The sequence below is a fragment of the Mercenaria mercenaria genome, chromosome 1, assembly GCF_021730395.1.
Source record: "Mercenaria mercenaria strain notata chromosome 1, MADL_Memer_1, whole genome shotgun sequence".
Taxonomy (NCBI): domain Eukaryota; kingdom Metazoa; phylum Mollusca; class Bivalvia; order Venerida; family Veneridae; genus Mercenaria; species Mercenaria mercenaria.
The window spans coordinates 82146870-82167337 of record NC_069361.1 but is presented as its reverse complement, the minus strand read 5'-3'; the positions used below and the strand labels follow the sequence as shown (position 1 = coordinate 82167337).

General features: G+C 33.8%; 1 protein-coding gene across 1 annotated transcript in view; it reads left to right on the top strand.

Annotated features, from left to right (window-relative positions):
• Nucleotides 1-20468, top strand: part of LOC128547679 (protein SPT2 homolog) — a 125147-nt gene that overhangs the window by 15778 nt on the left and 88901 nt on the right. Inside the window, exon 3 of the mRNA XM_053520772.1 lies at nucleotides 6953-7506. Coding sequence (XP_053376747.1) covers nucleotides 6953-7506 — 554 coding nt within the window. The remainder of the gene's footprint in view (nucleotides 1-6952; nucleotides 7507-20468) is intronic.

Sequence of the window (20468 nt, the reverse complement as noted above, 5' to 3'; positions counted from 1 at the left end):
AACTCGTAGTAATGTAAACATAGTGCCCTGTCTCCATCACTGATATTTTTAAAAAAAAGAAATATTTAGACTTCATTTTATAAACAATCCTAGGATTTCATGACAACGGGTAAGTGTAGTATGTAGACAATACCTGCTGGGTTCCGATTCAATTACTGATGTGTCAGTACGCAAAAGGGAAAACGAAATAAATTATATGTTTTTATTTTCAAAAGTCTCAGCAAACGGAATAATAGGCTATGGCTGGTGTATTTTCAAGACCAAATGATTTAGAGAATTCTCGGAATTATTTCCACAAGTCATATGAGTCACACATAAAAGGGAACACAGAAATACTCACGGAAGCGACATCTCAACAAATCTGCGAAATAAATCAATACGACATAGTGGAGAACAGTCTCTGTGATAGCCTCGGAACCAAAATACAGACAATTGGGACTCCTGGATCTCGAATTGCATCAGTTGTAAATTGGCCCATAAATAAAACACATGATAAAAATCACTTAGTTGCAGCTGTTTTCGCCTACATTGGAGAGGATGACTCGGTAACATCATTTTATTATAGTATAGTTCTAAGAGACTTGACAGAAGATGTTTGTCCCCGGAAACAAATTATTCTAGCGAGTCCCGTTGGTGGCCATGTGATTCAGTGCAGATACAAAGGATATAAGATAAACTTTAGGAGCACAATAGTCAAGATTCCGATGATTCAGAAAAAGTTGACGGTTCCAATGAACACAGTGCAGTTAGCTATATTTAGGAACGAGGAGCAATATAATAGAAAAGCATTTACATCATTGATATGGAAAGACATACACAGAAAGTTTTCAGCTACTGAACTCGTGAAAGCCATGATAGAAATGAAAGGGAGAAATATAAAGAAAAAATAAAGGGACCAACTTCCCAGCGATGAAGAGCAAGGCAGTATTGAAACAGATGAAAACACTTCAGATTCAGAATGGGATATTGAAGAAATTGTGAATATGTGACAATTCTGCGTGAAGAACTGATATATATGTTATTAAAGTGCGTATTGTATCTTGTATGTGTTGTTTATTGAATGTTTGTATTAAGGATGTAGGTTACCTTCATATTTGTATGTGCGCATGTCCAACCAGAAGCTAACGTGACGATTTACGACGACGTTTACGACAAATTAAATGTGTTTGTATATTCGTTCTCCTGGAAACCAATCATGAACCTGCCTCCGATCTGATACTTTATGGTTTAATAATGTAGAAATAACGAATCAATTGCCGCAGAAACGCTTCAAAACAATGTTGCCTTAAAATGACGTCATTGATGTCATGACGTTACGTGTCAGTTACCGCGCAAAATTAATAGATTTTATCTTGAAAGTACGTAATTCTGTGCATTTTCTTTATTTTAACTATCTTCAAATAACAAATATTTGCTGAAATATTTGTTATGAATCTTTTGCTCTGAATAATCATCAATATTTTGCTTCTTTTATGTAGTTATATTGAAACGTTATGCGGATTGTAAGAAAATGGATGATTGTAACCAATGTTATTTTGAATATATTTGGATGAAAGGTTACTTGTAACGGCCATTTTCAAATAAAAAATCTAGCAGTTTGATTTGTAATACCTGTTTTTCAGGTTCCGTTAATAATTTGTTACGTATATACTAAAACTAAGATCTAAAATTGTTCAAATTTCAGTAGAAAAATGTGGTTCCTTGAATTTAATTGATGTTACCATGGAAACGAAGCCCGTGACCTATGTATCTAAATGTAAAATTCAAAAGCGTTGACACTGGTCTATTTAAGAAACACAGCTTCGGCTTTTTATTTTCATTTCAACAATATCCATGAGAATAATAGTAGCATGCTGAACGATTTTTCCATGAAAAATGCCAGACGAGGGGTACTGCCGTATGTATTCTAAGCTGTGAAATTTGTTTGAATCAATGCAAATAACAAGAAAATATAACTTACGTTAGAAATAATGTTTTAAAGCTACATTAACTAGAAAGATAATCTTATTCAATATTTTTTATAAGAAATTACGACTAAAAGCAAGATATAAGCTATTCTAAACATCTCTGTTGCCATGGTTACTGTAAACTTTAAGAAAAATAGGGTACCATGTAAAGTGCTTGGTATTTTGCTTATAATATTTCCCAAATATTCCATGTTGGTCATTAACAGAATGCCACTTAAGCCGTCGAAAACACCTATTTTTATACATAGTTGTTTAAAAATGAGAGAAAATGCGTTACCATGGAAACACGAGCCCCGCGACATATACATTTAAAGCTTATATTAGAAAGCTAACGTGCATACTAGTAAAATTATCAATTATGCAGACTTCTACGGATATCAATGGAACTAAAATATACTGAAAAGTGTTAAATATCCGTATTTTCCTTCTTCTTTCAATATGAAATACCTTTAGAGGGTCATGTTCTTCAAACCTGGATAAAAATTGAATTTGAAGGGACAGAGACAAACGAAATTGAGATTGTAGCAGGTAAAACTCCATATTACACGAAATACAAACAAATGCTGCGGTTAAACTGAATTTACCCTTGTAACAAGGTAACCTACCTCCTCAAGACAATAGTCTTCGTATATCGTCACTTACATGTAAATACTTGTTGAATGATTTACGATTTAGGCAGACTAAAATTGTAAAAGAAGTATTAAGCTATTGAAATAAACCACATATAGTGCGTCTGAAGTTGCATTCTTGCACAAACATTAATTAATCATAATCGTACTGATTATTCGAATTCGGTTAAAGGTAAATTTTGATTGCTCAATTTATATAAATTCTACTTAAGTACGATTTAACATTTAAAATAAACCCAAAATTAAGAAAGTATTATCAATCGGACCAACCTCTTACGCAGTGGCCTCACCTGCAGTAAAGAGACTTCTGTCATCACAGTTTTTGCTAATTTTATTTGATATCGGGATTTGGCTATTGGAATTATTTTGAGTATATTTCAAAGATTTAAGGCTAATGTGGGTGATAACATGAAAACATGAAGTCAAAGATAAGTAAAGATAAGTAAATAATATTTGAATTGTGTTTTTCATGGTCACGTGAAATGTGTGATGGAAGTGATTAGTGTAACACTAGGAAAGATAATCGATGTTTTACGTTTGCAATATGACTAAACAGATACAGATCATTTTAATTTTCGCAATGTTAATACATGCCGTGTTAAATCTTTTAAAGAAGGCACAAGACACTCTCTATTGCAATTAACCTAATCTGTTATTGTCTTTTTTAGATGTCAGCAAGAATAAATCTGAAGCGTAATATTTTAATACGATTGTCTGTCATAAGATGTATGATTGAGTCAACCATTTGTTTATAATGTATAAATGGTGACTGCATATAAGTTAGTTTGTTCTATCTTTTTCAGTGATAACAGATGTTATTACTGATTTTAAATGTATGCATTATTCATTTCAGAAGGCCACAATTGAAAGAAGATGAATATCATTATTTGTTTATTTCTTTATGTGATATCGTCTTTAAATTTCTTTAAATATATTATTATCATTATCATTATCATTATCAACAACAACAACAACAACAACATCATCATCATTATCATCATTATCATCATCATTGTCGTGGCAAAATTCCTCTTATAACAATTAAACATAGGATTGCTTGAATAAATAATGAAATCAATGAGACAAGTATAGTCATGAAAAAAATCAGTGTTCCTGGACGGTAGGTTAACTGACAGCATTTGAAAATGAAATCTTTATGGGAAATAGTATTAAAGGCATTAGACCTGGTAATCATACGTGATGCCTCCTTGTCTGATTATTAGCATATGACTCTAAAAGTGCTCTTAAGATAAATAATTCATTTGAAAAAGCAATGAAACTTCCGAAGAACTATTCAAATTTTAGTGTGGTTCATACGGGTTCAGTTATTCGCCTGCAGTTTAACACACCCTAGTTCTACAGGTGGGTATTTTGTATGTCGTCCACAGATGAAATAAATAAACAAACAAATGATATCTATAACTCATATATTTAAACGTTAAATTAAGGTGGAGTGCGACCTTTAAATTTTTTTTAGATAAATCTATGAAAATTTAACGGAAGAAAATTAAGGATATTTCTGATTTATTCCAGTTTCCCGTTTGGCTCTTATTTAAGCCACATTTGTTTGGTGCGCTGTCAAATTTGGCCACTAACGGCACCCTTGGGCGTCATTTCTTGGCGTCATTTTCATTGTTTCTGTACGGTTTTCAGCATATCCCTGTTTTAGCTGGAAGCGGACGCGAATGAAATTTATATATTTTTAAAAGATTTAAAATTTCCTTTCCTGTGATATAAATTTCGTGAATGATTTATGACGTACCTTAAGATTATGACGCATTAAAGCGTCAGACTTATACAAAGCGTAACGTAGAGTTTAGCTGGAAAATTGTCCGTTTTTCGAGAATAACATTTTTTCGGGTCGAGGAATTTTGTTCAAATTTCAATCATAAATGCGCAAATATATTTACTTGCGTTTGATAAACAAAAAATTGTATGTCACCGAATTCGTTTTTTCAGTACCACCGATTTTGTTTCCCCATCCCCGAGCTGAAATGCGACGTTATTTGGTGGTATTTTTAAAATTGCGCTAAAATTTCGGCCGATTTCGGAAAACTTATACTAGGAAGATGTTGTCGACATTCTATCGTAAAAATATACGTTCAACGAAAGCATATTCTGAAACATAAGAAATAACACATATACAGTAAATAGAATAATAGTAGAAAAAATAGCACCGGCTGGTGTGAGTTGCGAACTTTTGGTTTTTACTTCAATTATAATAATTTTTATTAGCATTCGATTTTGATACGTAATTTTAATGGAATTACTTCTATTAAAACATCATTAAAAGTTTGTATTATCTTCATTATTGGTATTTAATGTGTATATGTGTTATAATGGACTCATGCATGTTACCGTTTCAAAATTTTCTAAAGGTCAAAGAGACCGTACATCCATGAACGATATCAATGTAAAATATTATAACTGTGCACCTTAGATGTCGGATTATTGCTGTATGTAGGAAAGGTAAAGAATTACCCACAAGTTAAAGTTTTACTGTTAACGGAGTTTGTCTACTTATTCTTTTTTAGTTTAAAGAAATACTCTATATTTTTCATCACTGATTTTCTGCTTGTAACTCGAGCTCGATTGCTGACTTGATATAATGTTTCTTCCTTTGCATATTAGAAAGAAAACTTAAAAGAGAAAATTATTAAACAGTACCGACTTTGTTGTATTCAAGTTTTTGCAGGAGACATATCATGCTCACTGTGATGTCGAAATGGATATGCACTCTTTAAAGTGTAACAAGCGGCAAGGTTTGATCGAAAAGCAACACTCAGCTATTCCGAGTTACAGTAGAAGATGTGTTTAAGTTCACAAATAATGTCGCAGAGAATCGCGATTGACACTCAGTTAGAAATTTGCAGCTCAGCTGATATGTAATGGAAAAAACGTCATATCAAACAATCAACCAAACAAAAAATGATGGCGAATTGTGAGAGTGCGATGGTGAAGTGCTGCAGTACTGCTTCGCCATTGTACTGTTGTGCTTCACCATCTTACAGTAGCGCTTCGCGATCGATGTGTCACCACCGCACTGTCGCGCTTAACCACTTTAGTGTCACCAATGCACTGTCGTGCTTCGCCATCGCACTGTCGCGCTTCACTATCGTACTGTCATACTTCGCCATCGTTCTGTCATGCTTCTCCATCGTAGTGTTACCATTGTACTGTCACGCGTTGCCATAGCTCTGTCACGCTTCTCCATCGTAGTGTCACCATCCTACTGGCACGCGTCACCATCGCTGTGTCACGCTTCTCCATCGCAGTTTCACCATCGAACTGTCGAGCTTTGCAATCGCACTGTCGCACTTCACCCTCTTTTTTCTGCTTATATACCTTATTTGCGTTGTACTGTTCAAGAATAGTCTCCGTCAGTCTATTGATTTCATGAGGTTTAAAAAATAAATATCAACCTGTAGTGTGTAATTCAAACGAATACCACCCGACAGAATGTTATTTCTAAACAATATTATATTCAAAATTAACCTCTCAGCTAGAAAATGAATAATAAAACATGTAATTGTTATTAATTGTTTTGTAAGAAAATATTTTTAATCAGCTCCATAGTACAAATTTTCCGAAATCGTCCGAAACTATCGGCGTAACTTTAAAATACCACCAAATAACTTCGCGTTTACTTCAGTTTTTATATATAATTCGATTTACTGTATATGTGATGGTTTTTTTTATATATATATTTCAGTATATGCCTTCATTGAACGTATATTTTTACGATAAAAATTCGAAAACTGGTTCCAAACTTTCCGAAATCGTCCGAAACTTTAGCGTATTACCACCAAATAACGTCGCATTTCAGCTCGGGGGTGGGGAAACAAAATCGGTGGTACTGAAAAAACGAATTCGGTGACATACAACTTTTTGTTTATCAAACGCAAGTAAATATACTTGCGCATTTATGACTGAAATTTGAACAAAATTCCTCGACCCGAAAAAATGTTATTCTCGAAAAACGGACAATTATCCAGCTAAACTATACGTTACGTTTTGTGTAAGTCCGACGCTTTAATGCGTCATAATCTTAAGGTACGTCATAAATCATTCACGAAATTTATATCACAGGAAAGGAAATTTTAAATCTTTTAAAAATATATAAATTTCATTCGCGTCCGCTTCCAGCTAACACAGGGATATGCTGAAAACCGTACAGAAACAATGAAAATGACGCCAAGAAATGACGCCCAAAAAGTGCCGTTAGTGGCCAAGTTTGACAGCGCACCAAACAAATGTGGCTTAAATAAGAGCCAAACGGGAAACTGGAATAAATCAGAAATATCCTTAATTTTCTTCCGTTAATTTTTCATAGATTTATCTAAAAAAAATTTAAAGGTCGCACTCCACCTTAATGGAACGGTTGGTTATACTGGTTATACTGGTAGTACTGGTTATACTGGTTATACTGGTAGTACTGGTAGTACTGGTTATACTGGTTATACTGGTAGTACTGGTAGTACTGGTTATACTGGTTATACTGGTAGTACTGGTTATACTAGTAGTACTGGTAGTACTGGTTATACTGGTAGTACTGGTAGTACTGGTTATACTGGTAGTACTGGTAGTACTGGTTATACTGGTTATACTGGTAGTACTGGTTATACTGGTTATACTGGTAGTACTGGTTATACTGGTAGTACTGGTAGTACTGGTTATACTGGTAGTACTGGTAGTACTGGTTATACTGGTAGTACTGGTTATACTGGTTATACTGGTAGTACTGGTTATACTGGTAGTACTGGTTATACTGGTAGTACTGGTTATACTGGTTATACTGGTAGTACTGGTTATACTGGTTATACTGGTAGTACTGATGCTATTTCTGGAATGCTACTCACTGTGCTTTTTATGTCCAATCTTGGAGATAATTTTATATTTATTGAAGAAAGGTTGTGGTTCTTGTGCCTTTCAATTTATTTTGTTTTCATCTACCACTGTTTCAAGTTACCTCAATTTTCTACAACGAGTTTGACGCATTTTCTCTCATTTTTAAACAACTATGTATAAAAATAGGGGTTTTCGACGGCCTCAGTGCCATTCTGTTAATTACCAACATGGAATATTTGAGTAATATTATTAGCAAAATACTAAGCACTTTACATGGTACCCTATTTTTCTTAAAGTTTAAAGTAACCATGGCAACAGAGATGTTTGAAATAGCTTATATCTTGCTTTTTGTCCTAATTTTTTATAAAAAATATTGAATAAGATTATCTTTCTAGTTGATGTAGCTTTAAAACATATTATTTCTAACGTAAATTATATTTTCGTGTTATTTGCATTGATTCAAACAAATTTCACAGCTTAGAATACTTACAGCAGTACCCCTCGTCTGGATTTTTTCATGGAAAAATCGTTTAGCATGCTGCTTTTATCCTCATGGATATTGTTGAAATGAAAATAAAAAGCCGAAGCTGTGTTTCTTAAATAGACCAGTGTCAACGCTTTTAAATTTTACATTTAGATACATAGGTCACGGGCTTCGTTTCCATGGTAACATCAATTAAATTCAAGAAACCACAATTTTCTACTGAAATTGCAACAATTTTAGATCTTAGTTTTAGTACATAAGTAACAAATTATCAACGGAACCTGAAAAATAGGTATTAGAAATCAAACTGCTAGACTTTTTATTTGAAAATGGCCGTAACAAGTAACCTTTCACCAAACTATATTCCAAATAACATTGCTTATCATCATCCATTTTCTTACATTCCGCATAACATTTCAATATATCTACATAAAAGAAGCAAAATATTGATTATTATTTAGAGCAAAAGACTCGTAAAAGATATTTCAGCAAATAATGGTTATTTGAAAATAGTTAAAGTAAAGAAAATGCACAGAATTACGTACTTTCAAGATAAAATCTATTAATTTTGCGCGGTAACTGACACGTAATGTCATGACGTCAATGACGTCATTTTAATGCAACATTGTTTTGAAGCGTTTCTGCGGCAATTTATTCATTATTTCTGCATTATTAAACCATAAAGCATCAGATCGAAGACAGGTTCATGATTAATTTTCAGAAGAATGAATATACAGACACATTTAGTTTGTCGTAAACGCCGTCGTAAATCGTCACGTTAACTTCCGGTTGGACATGCGCACATACAAATATGAAAGTAACCTAGTCGTAAAATGCTGAAAATATGAGGAAGTAAAAAAAAACTAAGGAGTTTATTTTTTAAATATTTACGACACTCAAATCATTTTATGCAATTTTCCGTGAAAAAAAAATAAGTACAATTACAATTGGGGCACTAGAGAGCTATGGGACTTATGTCATCTTATCTTTACTGAGTAAAGTCATCTCTGTATTATGTTACGGACTGAAGGTAGTAAGTACAAAAAGTGAGATAACTTTTTCGCCATTCAGAGCAGAGTTATAGTTATTAGGCCTTTCAGTAACTCTTATTGGTGAGTATATACCAACTTTTTAATATCTATTTTGGGACATTTTCAAAGTAAAAAGCGGAAATAATATGCCAGATATGTGAACTTGTCTTATGCTTCTATACACATGTCATATTAAAGTTTAACTTGATATATATACTGGTTCCACAGATGGGACGGGATGGGAGAAAGTGATTCCTATATAGTCCCCAAAACAAGGTTGGTGGGGTATAATTGTTTGTCTTAATGTTATCTGTTCTATAACCATATTTATTAGACCGATCACTCCTGAATAAAAGTCATAGTACTTTTTTATACTAGCGCACCGCAAGTTCATATATCTCCGTGAAGAAGGTTAATAAAAATGCATCGCTATGTACAAATATATCATTCATGTAAATTTATTATATTGCAGTAATTCGATCAAAAATGTGCTTCCGTGGTGTATCGAAAGAAGTCCCTTATAAATGGATCCTGATTTTTCCATTCTTCGCGCATTTGCGCGTAAATCGGGGGCCAAATGGGCATTATTTCACTCGTGGAATGAATTTTACATAAAATAGGACACTTTTCATGCTAATATTCGCATGATTTCGAGTTGTTTACTTAAAAACGAAAGTAGGGTGTTTATTCTGCGGACCGCTTTCTGAAATGCGGCAATATGAGGGTACCTGACTTCAGCTGACTTGAATTTCACTGCATACTATTCAACACCCCTTTTTCTTTTCGTTTTCTTGAAGCAAATGTATGGCTATCTTGTGTGAGTGAAAATCTAGAAACTGTAACAAAATTGTTCTGAAGTAACTGAATTTTATATGAAACAAAGAACAATTTCTTTTATTTGTATATAATGTAGTGTTGACATAATCTTTTGTAAACAGCAGTGTCGAAATAAATGTAATGTACCACTAGTACTTTCCGAGTACTAACCTTTTAAGGGTTTTTGAGAGAAATTATTTTAAGCGATAATTTAATTTGTGTGAGCGTAAGGTGAAAAGTTGCGTATGAAAACAAAATGATATGTTGCATATTGCTGCTACAGACATTTGGTATATTTCAGTTTTTCTTATAGGAAAATACGATTTATTGTATGCTCTAAATTCAGAAAATGATACAAGTAGTGGAGAGAATCTCTCTAGACAAGTTTTTCCCTTCCCTTCTTTGGCTATATAAAGCCGCCATCTTGGATTGGGAGCAGTCAATTTTCGGGATGGGATTCATGTGAACGAAATGACGTATGATGACCTTTATTTTACATATTGGAAATAATGAAAAGACAGCAATAAGAAAATTGGCTTTCAATCTTTAGACACTTCCTTTTACATAACAATTTCAGTTTATACTTTAGTGTGTGTTACTTACAATATTAACCAAAATTTATACAAAATAGCGAAAGAAATATCATATTCTTTGTCATGATTGATATGCACACAGAGTTGAATATCAGATCAAACTATTTTAAACCACATGAAATCATAACGTTTTGATCTATTAAGATATTTATTAAGTCCTTTACCATTTGCATTTAATTAGTTTATCCAAGGACATGTTGTTGATCTGCTGTATAGAATATAGATGAATTGTACACTGGAAATATGCTAATTATATCACCTATGGTATTTATTTATTTATTTAGTTTTTTGAAAAAGAGGTTAATAGATGGGCTGTTTTATTATCCGGCTTTCCAATGATAGGTCATTTTAAAATGTCAAACATTACCAAATTCTCATAATAAACTCGAATGAATTTTCTACAGAACGTTTCGTCTAGAGAGGTTAACTGTAATTTATTAACGAAAGTGTATTTCGATATTGCCTTGAAAATGTTGACGAAACATTATTTACATACTAAATCGTTTCTCCCTAACATAATTTATTATAAATTTATTCAAAACATTCTAGATATTTTAATCTACCATGAACAAAATTACTTTTCTAATTGTTTAGATTTAATAAATAAAATTATGTCTCCCCCATAAAATGGGAGAGTCAACTTTGCCTTCGCCGTCCGTCTGTCCGTCCGTCCGTCCGACCGCATTAAGTTTGTCCGGCTTTCACAGGTCAAACTGCCAGCCGAATTTCAACGAAATTTCTCAGGAGTAATCAGTACCAAGCCGAGTTGTGCATATCCCGGGCACGTTCTACTTCGCTGTACAAAATGGCCGCCAGAGGTAAAAAATAGAAAAATCTTATCCGGATTTTACAAGTCAAACTGCTTGTTCGATTTCAGCGAAACTTCACAGGAGTGATCAGTACCAACCCTAGTTGTGCCTTTCGCCGGCATGATCCGCTTACCTGCACAAACTTGCCGCCAGAGCTAAAAATAGAAAAATTTTATCCGGCTTTCACAGGTCAAATTGCTTTCTGGATTTCAACGAAACTTCACAGGAGTGATCAGTACCAACCCTGACTGTGCATAACGCCGGCACTTTTCGCTTCGCTGCACAAAATGGCCACCAGAGCTAAAAATATAAGAATATTGTCCAGCTTTCACAGGTCAAACTGCTAGCTGGATTTCAACGAAAAATCACAGGAGTAATCAGTACAAAGCCTAGTTTTGCATATCGCCGGCACGTTCCGCTTCACTGCACAAAGTGGCCGCCAGATCTAAAAATAGAAAAATCTTGTCTTGACTTTACAGGTCAAACTACTGGCTGGATTTCAACGAAACTTCACAAGAGTGATCAGTACTGACCCTAGTTGTGTATATCGCCTGTACGTTCCGCTTCTCTGCATAAAATGGCCGCCAGAGCTATAAATAGAAAAACATTATCCGGCTTTCACAGGTCAAACTGCTGGCTGGATTTTGACTAAAATCAAAGAAGCGATCAGTACCAACCCTAGTTGTGCATATCGCTTGCACGTTCCGTTTCCCTGCACCAAATGGCCTCCAGAGCTAAAATAGAAAAATCTTGCCCGGCTTTCACAGGTCAAACAGGTCAAACTGCTTTCTGGATTTCAAAGAACCTTCACTGGATTCATTGCATTGTTAATATCATCTGTCTTGTATTGCAAATCTTTATATTATTTACTGTCCAAAAATGATGTTTTATATACTCTGTAAGGCTTGTTTTATATAGCCTCTTAATTCTAAATAGCTGTGTTATTACCTGATGTTGTCATGCTTCTGTTTGTATGGTCTGAGTGTAAGAAAGTAGTCTAGACAAAAGTGCTGCCTTATTATACCTTAAGTATTGAACAAATGTGTGTTTTTAGTAGACTAGACTAAAATTAATTAGGATAGGAATAAAGAACCAAGACAAAATTGAAACATCAATGCTGCTGTTTTGTTTTGATTTTGCAAATTTATTTGTCACATGTAAACGTAATTTAGTATGAAATAAGTTAAGATATATTACAACAGTTACTATAGCGCCTTTAAACAGTCAAATGCACTTACATAAAAAGCAGACTTTCAGGGCGCCATATTTATCCTCTACCAGTACAGACACAGAGCGTTCTGACTTGAGGGACAGAGTGAGAGGAAGATTCCGTAATAGAGAAAACTTGTAGATGTAGGCCTCAGAATAGAGAAAACATATAGATATAAACAGGTTCGGCTAACTTAGCCTACCTCTTTGTGAACAGCCACTTTGGTTTCATAATGTGCCAGGTGTGTAGCACCGATACAGGCGAAGCCATCTTATATTGACCTCTAAGATATCTCAAACATTTCCAGCTTTTGCCTACCCTACCAAGATTTTAAGCTGTATCCAGGAAATATTCCTACATTTTACATATTTGGTATGTTCCGGTTGCAGGGTCTCGACCTAGGTCGAAAATCAGATTCAAAATAGTATAATACACTTATTTCGAACACTACCTGTTTACATTTTATGGCCTGTTCTCAAAGTCTCGAGCCACCAAAGTACCCAGTCTTGGTCGGACTCATTACTGCTCAAAATATCGAGTAAGTAGTTTATACAAATTTGTTTAGCTCAAAAGTAGTGACAGCTGTAAGCATATTTGAACCACTTTCGAATACGCTTCGTGAGAAAAAAAACAGTACTGCTGTCATTTGAGAAGGCATGGTAGTTACCCAGTTTGGGCTTGAACACAAGTCCTAGAGTCCTAACACTTCTTACGATGTAATAAGAAATGTAACATGCAGAGTTTGACTTCAAATTTCATCAAGTTTTTTCGATGACTTTCTGTACTATGATGGTTTTGACATGTAAAAGAAAATAAAAACAACAACATTTGTTATGAAAGATTTTGAGCCACGTTAGAAGCTATACAAATGTATGAAGTAATCTTTTTCTTACGAGTATATTTGACAGGAAATATTTTTCATAACTTTGAAAAGTGTCGTGTTTGTTTACGAAACTGATTTACCGAAGGCAAGAAATTCAAGTTTGTAAAGTTCTTATTACATCCTAATGTCTTCCTTATAAATAGGAAAGCTACACGCGATTTTAAAACTTTTAGTTTGGTTCCAATTATTGTGATTTTGATACTTCTTTGTAAGCAATTAAAAGGAGCAGTGCTCCGAGGGAATCAGTCTGCTAAAAATCTTGGCAAACATCAAAAGCGGGGGCGCCAAATATCTGGCCCTAAAATGGCCCTTAAAATACTAGGTGTATGATAGATTGACGGTTCACATGTCACGAATTGTATCTAATTGGGACACTGTTGCTTTAAATTGATATTAAAGTTGATATAATGATATGTGAAGAGAGGCATAGCATCCTTTGAATATTTAGAACGAGAAGTAAGGCTTTCTTCAATCTGAAAAATTTAACAACATTTATTTAATGGAAAACAAAATGAAATTAATGAATTTAGATAAATTTAACAGAAGTTCTAGTAGAAAACTGTTTACAAAGCCCATTAAATCATATGTTAGCGGCGAGAGTGTTGAAAGATGATATATAGATAACAATTAAGACCCCACTTATTAAATCTGATAAAAGGAACCTGAATAGAATTAAGTGGTTTGGTGACGACTGTCTTAAAAGGGTTGTGTAATTGTACTTCTGTTTTTGAATATACTAATAGAAACCAATCGTAAAACTTCTTGAATTTCAAGTTATTATAAATGCTAAAATTTAATTTTACAACCTATATTCCAAGGTGATACTAAATTGTCTAAAGCGCCTTTATCATAAGTGAATTAAGAAGATGTTTTGTTAGAAGTTTTGTTTTGTTAGAAGTACATTTCTGAAAATAGACTATGGAAGTGTTATGAAAAATGGAACATTCTTATGTCCCCTAGGTTTTTAATCTCCTATTTGAGAAATTGAAATCGTATATCTATGGTATTATCAGTTCAGCTATTGAGTGTTTTTCAGTTCGTAATGTCTTTTCAAAGTTTGTTCTATCTTATTAAAACGTAACGATGGCTTTACTGGCTGTAGTAACCGTATTAATGAATATGTTAGGTCAGACGTTTTCAAATCGTACATGAAAACCAAAGGCAGTAGTGGCTCTAAAAGGTTGTAAATCAACATCTGAATAAGTTTAGTCATCCGATATGTAACAAGCAAAGATATTGAAACTCTACAAAATATAAATAACATTACGCAATAAATGGCAAATTGTAACAGAACGATATTCAACATTCAATCAAGGTAAGAAATCTATGAACTTATCTTGAAATGACAATAACCGAACCAAATGATTTATTATATTAGGCTTTGAAGGTAATAGCAACTACATGTAGATCTATTTTTATACGCCCGTCTCTGAAAGAGCGGGGTGTAGTATGTATTATGTGAACACCCTTGGCGGCGGCGGGCGGGCGGCGCCCAAAGCATGTCCGCTCTCTAAATCCAACAGTTTTCATCGGATCTTCACCAAACTTGCTGACAATGTTTGTGGGTATAATATCTCGGCCAAGTTTGATAACCAGCCAAATCATCCCAGGCACTCATGGATTATGGCCCTTGAATTACTAAAAAAACAGCGAATTTAGCCTTGTCCGCTCTCTAAGTCAAAACGTTTTCATCCGATCTTCACCAAACTTGCTGACAATGTTTATTGGTATAATATCTCAGTCAAGTTTGATAACCAGCTAAATCGTCCCAGGCACTCTTTGATAATGGCCCTTGAAGTACTCGAAAAATGTGCGAATTTAGCTTTTGTATGCTCTCTAAGTCCAACAGTTTTCATCCGAATGTCACCAAACTTGCTGACAATATTTGTGGGTATAATATCTCGGCCAAATTCGATAACCAGCCAAATGCCTCAGGCACTCTTGGATTGTAGCCCTTGAATAACTCGAAAAACTGCGAATTTAGCCCTGTCCGCTTTCTAAATAAGTCCAACAGTTTTCATCCGATCTTCACCAAACTTGCTGACAATGTTTGTGGGCATAATATCTCGGCTGATAATCAGCCAAATCGCCTCAGGCACTCTTGGATTATGACCCTTGAATTACTAAAATACTGCGAATTTAGCCTTGTCCGCACTCTAAGTCGAACAGTTTTAATGCGATCTTCACTAAACTTGCTGACAATGTTTGTTGGCATAATATCTCGGCCAAGAAAGATAACCACCAAAATCACCCCAGGCACTCTTGGATTATGGCCCTTGAATTAGGCCAAGTTCGTATTTTGTGACAGTCTGGCACTCTTGTTTGTAATACCAACCCAAATGTTTCAAAGGATATTATTGCCACTAATTAATGCAGTTGTTGTTCATTTGCAGTAGTAATATTTGTTAAGTATCAAATTTTGTTATAGGTAGTGTAAAATATCGCTAGAATATCAGAATATCTTTATGACGGCTTTTCACGCAGTATTATAAAGTTAAGGCTAGTTGAAATTTAGCAAAAATGCATGTACCCGTTCTAACAGTATAAGTTGCATGATTTGCATGAGCATTGATGTGAAATGCGGAAAACTTCTTGATATTAAAATAATTGTTCTGGTGAAGAAAAGAATAGTGGATTGCGTATAAATAATGTAGGTTTATGCAAATTAAAAAATCAAGTTTACTCACTGTTTATGTTCTAAGTGGAAAAAGCGTAAAATGTCACCATAGTTTTTTTTAACAGTATCGTTTTATGAGTTTTATTTTTGCAGTTCCAGAATGGATAGAAACAAGAGTACAATGCTATTTGCTATGTCTGAATATTCCATAATAAATCATTGTATTACGTAATAGAATCAAATGGAGCCGAGTTTGATATATGAAACGTCATTATGGTCAAATGGTTCCAGTAATAAACGTGCCCTATTGCTTACAACATCACAAAGTGACAGATATGTTATAAATATGATGATCGGGTCAAACCAGTCAGGTTTCCACAGATTGATAACTCATAGAGTACAATTTAGTAGTACAACCAAAGAGCTATAGAAATAAATGTGTTTAATTTATTACTATTTTTGTACAACTTAAGCTAATTTAAGCCGCAAACCCTAAAGAGTTTGTCAAAAACACTTTTACTGTACACAAATAACTTAAACAAGTAAAATTATTCACGATTTTGGTAAGTCACATCTTTTAACATCTGCATAATTATTATTTTTCCCATATGAAAACTTTGTTAAATTGATTAACCATTTACTGGATAATAGTGCGTCTTTAAGAAGAGCTCTACGGTACTTCTATCAGGTAAGTTATTTATTTATATTATTAAATTAATTATTAAATTAGTAAATTATCCATGCTTAATACTTACAAACGTTATAAATATTAACGACTAAAATGGTGGTAACGGAATCGCAAATGGCGTTGCAAACACATTAGGTACATATGTATGTAAGGTTTCGTCTAAAAGCAACACTTATATGGCTTTACTTTGAAAAAAGTCTGGATGAATCTGTCCATTAAGATAAATCGAGATAATGAGGCCGCGAAATTATCAACAAAACATCAGCAAAAAAAAATTTATTTTAGAGTTGAAAAAGAAAAATAATATCCTCGATCCAGGGTTCTAGTTCTGTAAATTTGCTTTTGTGTGATGACTAAAGCTGCATTATTAGTTGTCAAGACAATAAATCGAGTCATGCAAGATGACTTCACAATTACATCATATTTACATGTTTATACAAGCAATTATTTTACAAGAGATAAGCGTCGTTCTTTAAACTGTGAAGGACAATAAATCGAGTTGTTCTCAATTACTAAACAATAACATAGTTTTATATGTATAGACACGTAATCATTTTACGGGACATTAGCGTCATTCTTCAAGCCTTCCTGACTGAGTAAGACAATAAATCGAGTCGTGCAAAATTACTTTATAATTACATCGTATTAATATAATGAAATTATGAAGAAATTAGCACGAATCAATTATTGTCTCACTCAGTAATATATTACAGAATATAATTACAATATATAAATATTTTACTTCAAACAGTGTAACAACATTTGTATCATGGTTTACCTGCAGTGCCATTATAACTTTTAACTTCTGTCTGTAATATTCTTCAACTGAGGAAGAGGCGTGGCTATAAGTCGCACTTTAAATGTCTCAGGTCCCACCTACATATAGAATACTGTAGGGAAATGTTGAACTTTCTGAAACTGTTCTCTATTTCAGTTAGAGTACGCTTATCTAATATCAAAATTAAGCTGCTCACGTGATGGTACCAACGCTTAAAATGGAATGGTAACTTGTCAATCAAAATTAGTAGCTGAATGCGTTGTTCATATTGGCGGATCATGATATAAAACAGAAAGCGTAGGGGCCACTAGAATAATAAGGTTATATCTCGAAGGCTACGACTTCTCGAAATAACCTAATTATTTTCGTGAACCCCTATTTTTTCTATTACTTGTTAAATAAGTAAGAGTGTATATATAATAGCAAACCAGGTGCAGTATTCCTTTTTGATATATAAGATTTTCTTGTAATTAATTTAAGACTTAACAATACTGACACAAGACGCATCAGTGAAAAGTTTGCAAATCTCAAAAATATTGATAAAACTATAATGGCTTAAATAATTTTATTTACGGTAGGCATGGTCAGTTCTGGATGGTTCTTACCTTACAGGATCACACAACGTGATTTCAGTGAAGTAACACAGAACAAAATGATACAAACCTTGGTAAAGTAAACAGTACTTCATATTGGTTAGTGGACGCATTGGTCAAGAGGGCTAAGACGCTTTCCTACGAAGGTGAAGGTCCCTGGTTCGAATCCTGGTTTCTCCCATTGCGGCGTGACCTTGGGCAAGGCACTTAATCACGATTGCCTCAGTCGACCCAGCTGTAAATGGGTACCAGCCAATTGCTGGGGGTAAGGTATAATTGGTTTAAACTGTTCTTAAATAGGGTCGCTCAAAAAGCTCTACAGAGCTTATTTTAATTGTTTCACAAAGCGACGGTAAATAAAATGTACCTTTACCTTTTTTACCATTTACCTTTTATATTCGATTTAATCTTTTAAACTATTCTTCCTGAACTTGCTATGGATACAGAAGTATGAGAATGTTCCCTAAAGGACTATGAAATTAATGCATTTGGAATGCCTTGAATAAAATATTACAAACGTAAATGTAGTTCAGAGTTACTAGTATCTTTAATACCATATATATATATATATATCTATGTAAGGCTCAATAATGTTCACAGCATAGAATCACTGTAGTGCATAAATCACTAAAGTCAAGTTCATTTGTAAAGGAGATATCACTTTTGCATACCGGTTGACAAATTGCTGTTGAAACATAAGTTGAAAAATTTGTATCAAACTAAAAATGCATACAAAAGACCATTTACTTGAAAGAGGTAATGTTTTTAATTTAATTTTTTTATTTCTTACAAATTTGAATCAGTCATAGAATATAAGAAGACAATTTTGTACAGTTTTAGTGTTTTGGATGATAAGAGTTAACAAGAAAAATGTAGTTAACATGTATATGCCAGTAAACTTCTTAATGATGGATAAAAATGTAACCAAACTACACTTGTATTTTTCTTGCCTTATATATCAATATTTTTTTAGTAAATAAATTGCTCTGCCATGACTTCCCTTTTACTTAAAAACTCAAACTTGATACTTCTGCAACTTGTGTCTCATTTTGCAGTTATAAACAGTTTGCTACTGTAAAATGAATGATGATGTTTGGTATCTCCTGTTAAAAACTTCAAGTACCCAAAACAAGCTATTCTATTTCGACTGATATTTGAGTATGATAAAGCATTTTACATCCAGATATATTAGACTTTCCGGACCTGAAATGTAAATCGTTTAAAACCATCGTATCATCACTTGTTTCTTTTTATCAAATACGCATTATTTGTGCAACCAGTTGCTGTTCAACTTCAATATACGAAACAGTTTACACACCAAACTGATTTATCATTTAATATGACATGACAATTTTCATAAAGTCGTCAATTATTCAAAGTAATTTCTGTCTGCCATCTGCTTCTGTCACTTATTGTTGATTGATAAGTTATTTATGCTTTTTTGCGAGGACTTATTATATTCTCTGTTTAGTGAATGGATCTAGGAAATGATAAAGTCAATCTATTTTTCCGGGAACGGTTATGTTTTCACGGTCCTATTCACGGTCTAGGTTCATGCAATAAGATAAAAATAATTTCTTAAATCACTACGCATTTGTAAGGCCGTGTGCTTTCGTCGGATTGAGGTTCATGCACAAACACATGGAATTTGCAATCATTTACTTCAAAAGCGATACTGTCAAAACGTATGAAACACATATTTCTATTTGTAACTTTTTTCGCGTTAGAGCAGACACCAGACGAAATTCATTCAACAACTTACACCGGTTTCAGTCTTTGTACCGATGTAAATATTTTCTTCATTTCAATAAAGGAATTTATGTTCTCTTGAGAAATAGATCTATGTTATTTTTCAGTAGATACGCATGAGCTATAATTTCTGCTTCTGTTACTCTAATCCAGTCCATATAATATAACGTGCCTCGATTAATCACTTTCACGCACGAGTGGTTCACGGGTTGGGCCATTTTGATCAATTTTATATTTCAAACCGGTTCATTCCTTCACAAATAACTAAGCAGGCAAGTCGACACTTCGTGTATAAAAATACCCACCCTCCTCACCCTAACAATTTTTGGAAAAATTCTGCTGTCGTGTTATATATTTTTCAGCGCCAGTACACCAGGTCATGCCACATACTGCCACACCGGTATACAGTGCCTTTTATGGATAAAGACAATTATTCCTTCCAAGAAGTCAAACGTTCGCCATCATGCATATGAAGGCTTCATTATGGATTGTTTAAGATATTGCTCATGCATATGAAAGTGTTTCATCTATGAAATTCAGTGTTTTTTTTCAGTTTATTTAAGTATTTATCTGTATATTTAATTTGTCCATATGTAAAGACCTGTATCATGTCCAATTTTCATTTAATACCAGAAAAACGAGTGTTATAGATCAAGGAAGTCTGTTTGCAGCATTTGGACATCACTACCTCCCCCCTCCGCCCTCCAAATTAAGATAAATAACTAAAAGAGAGGGTAAAAAAGATATATAAATAGGAGTTAGGGGTTAGGCAG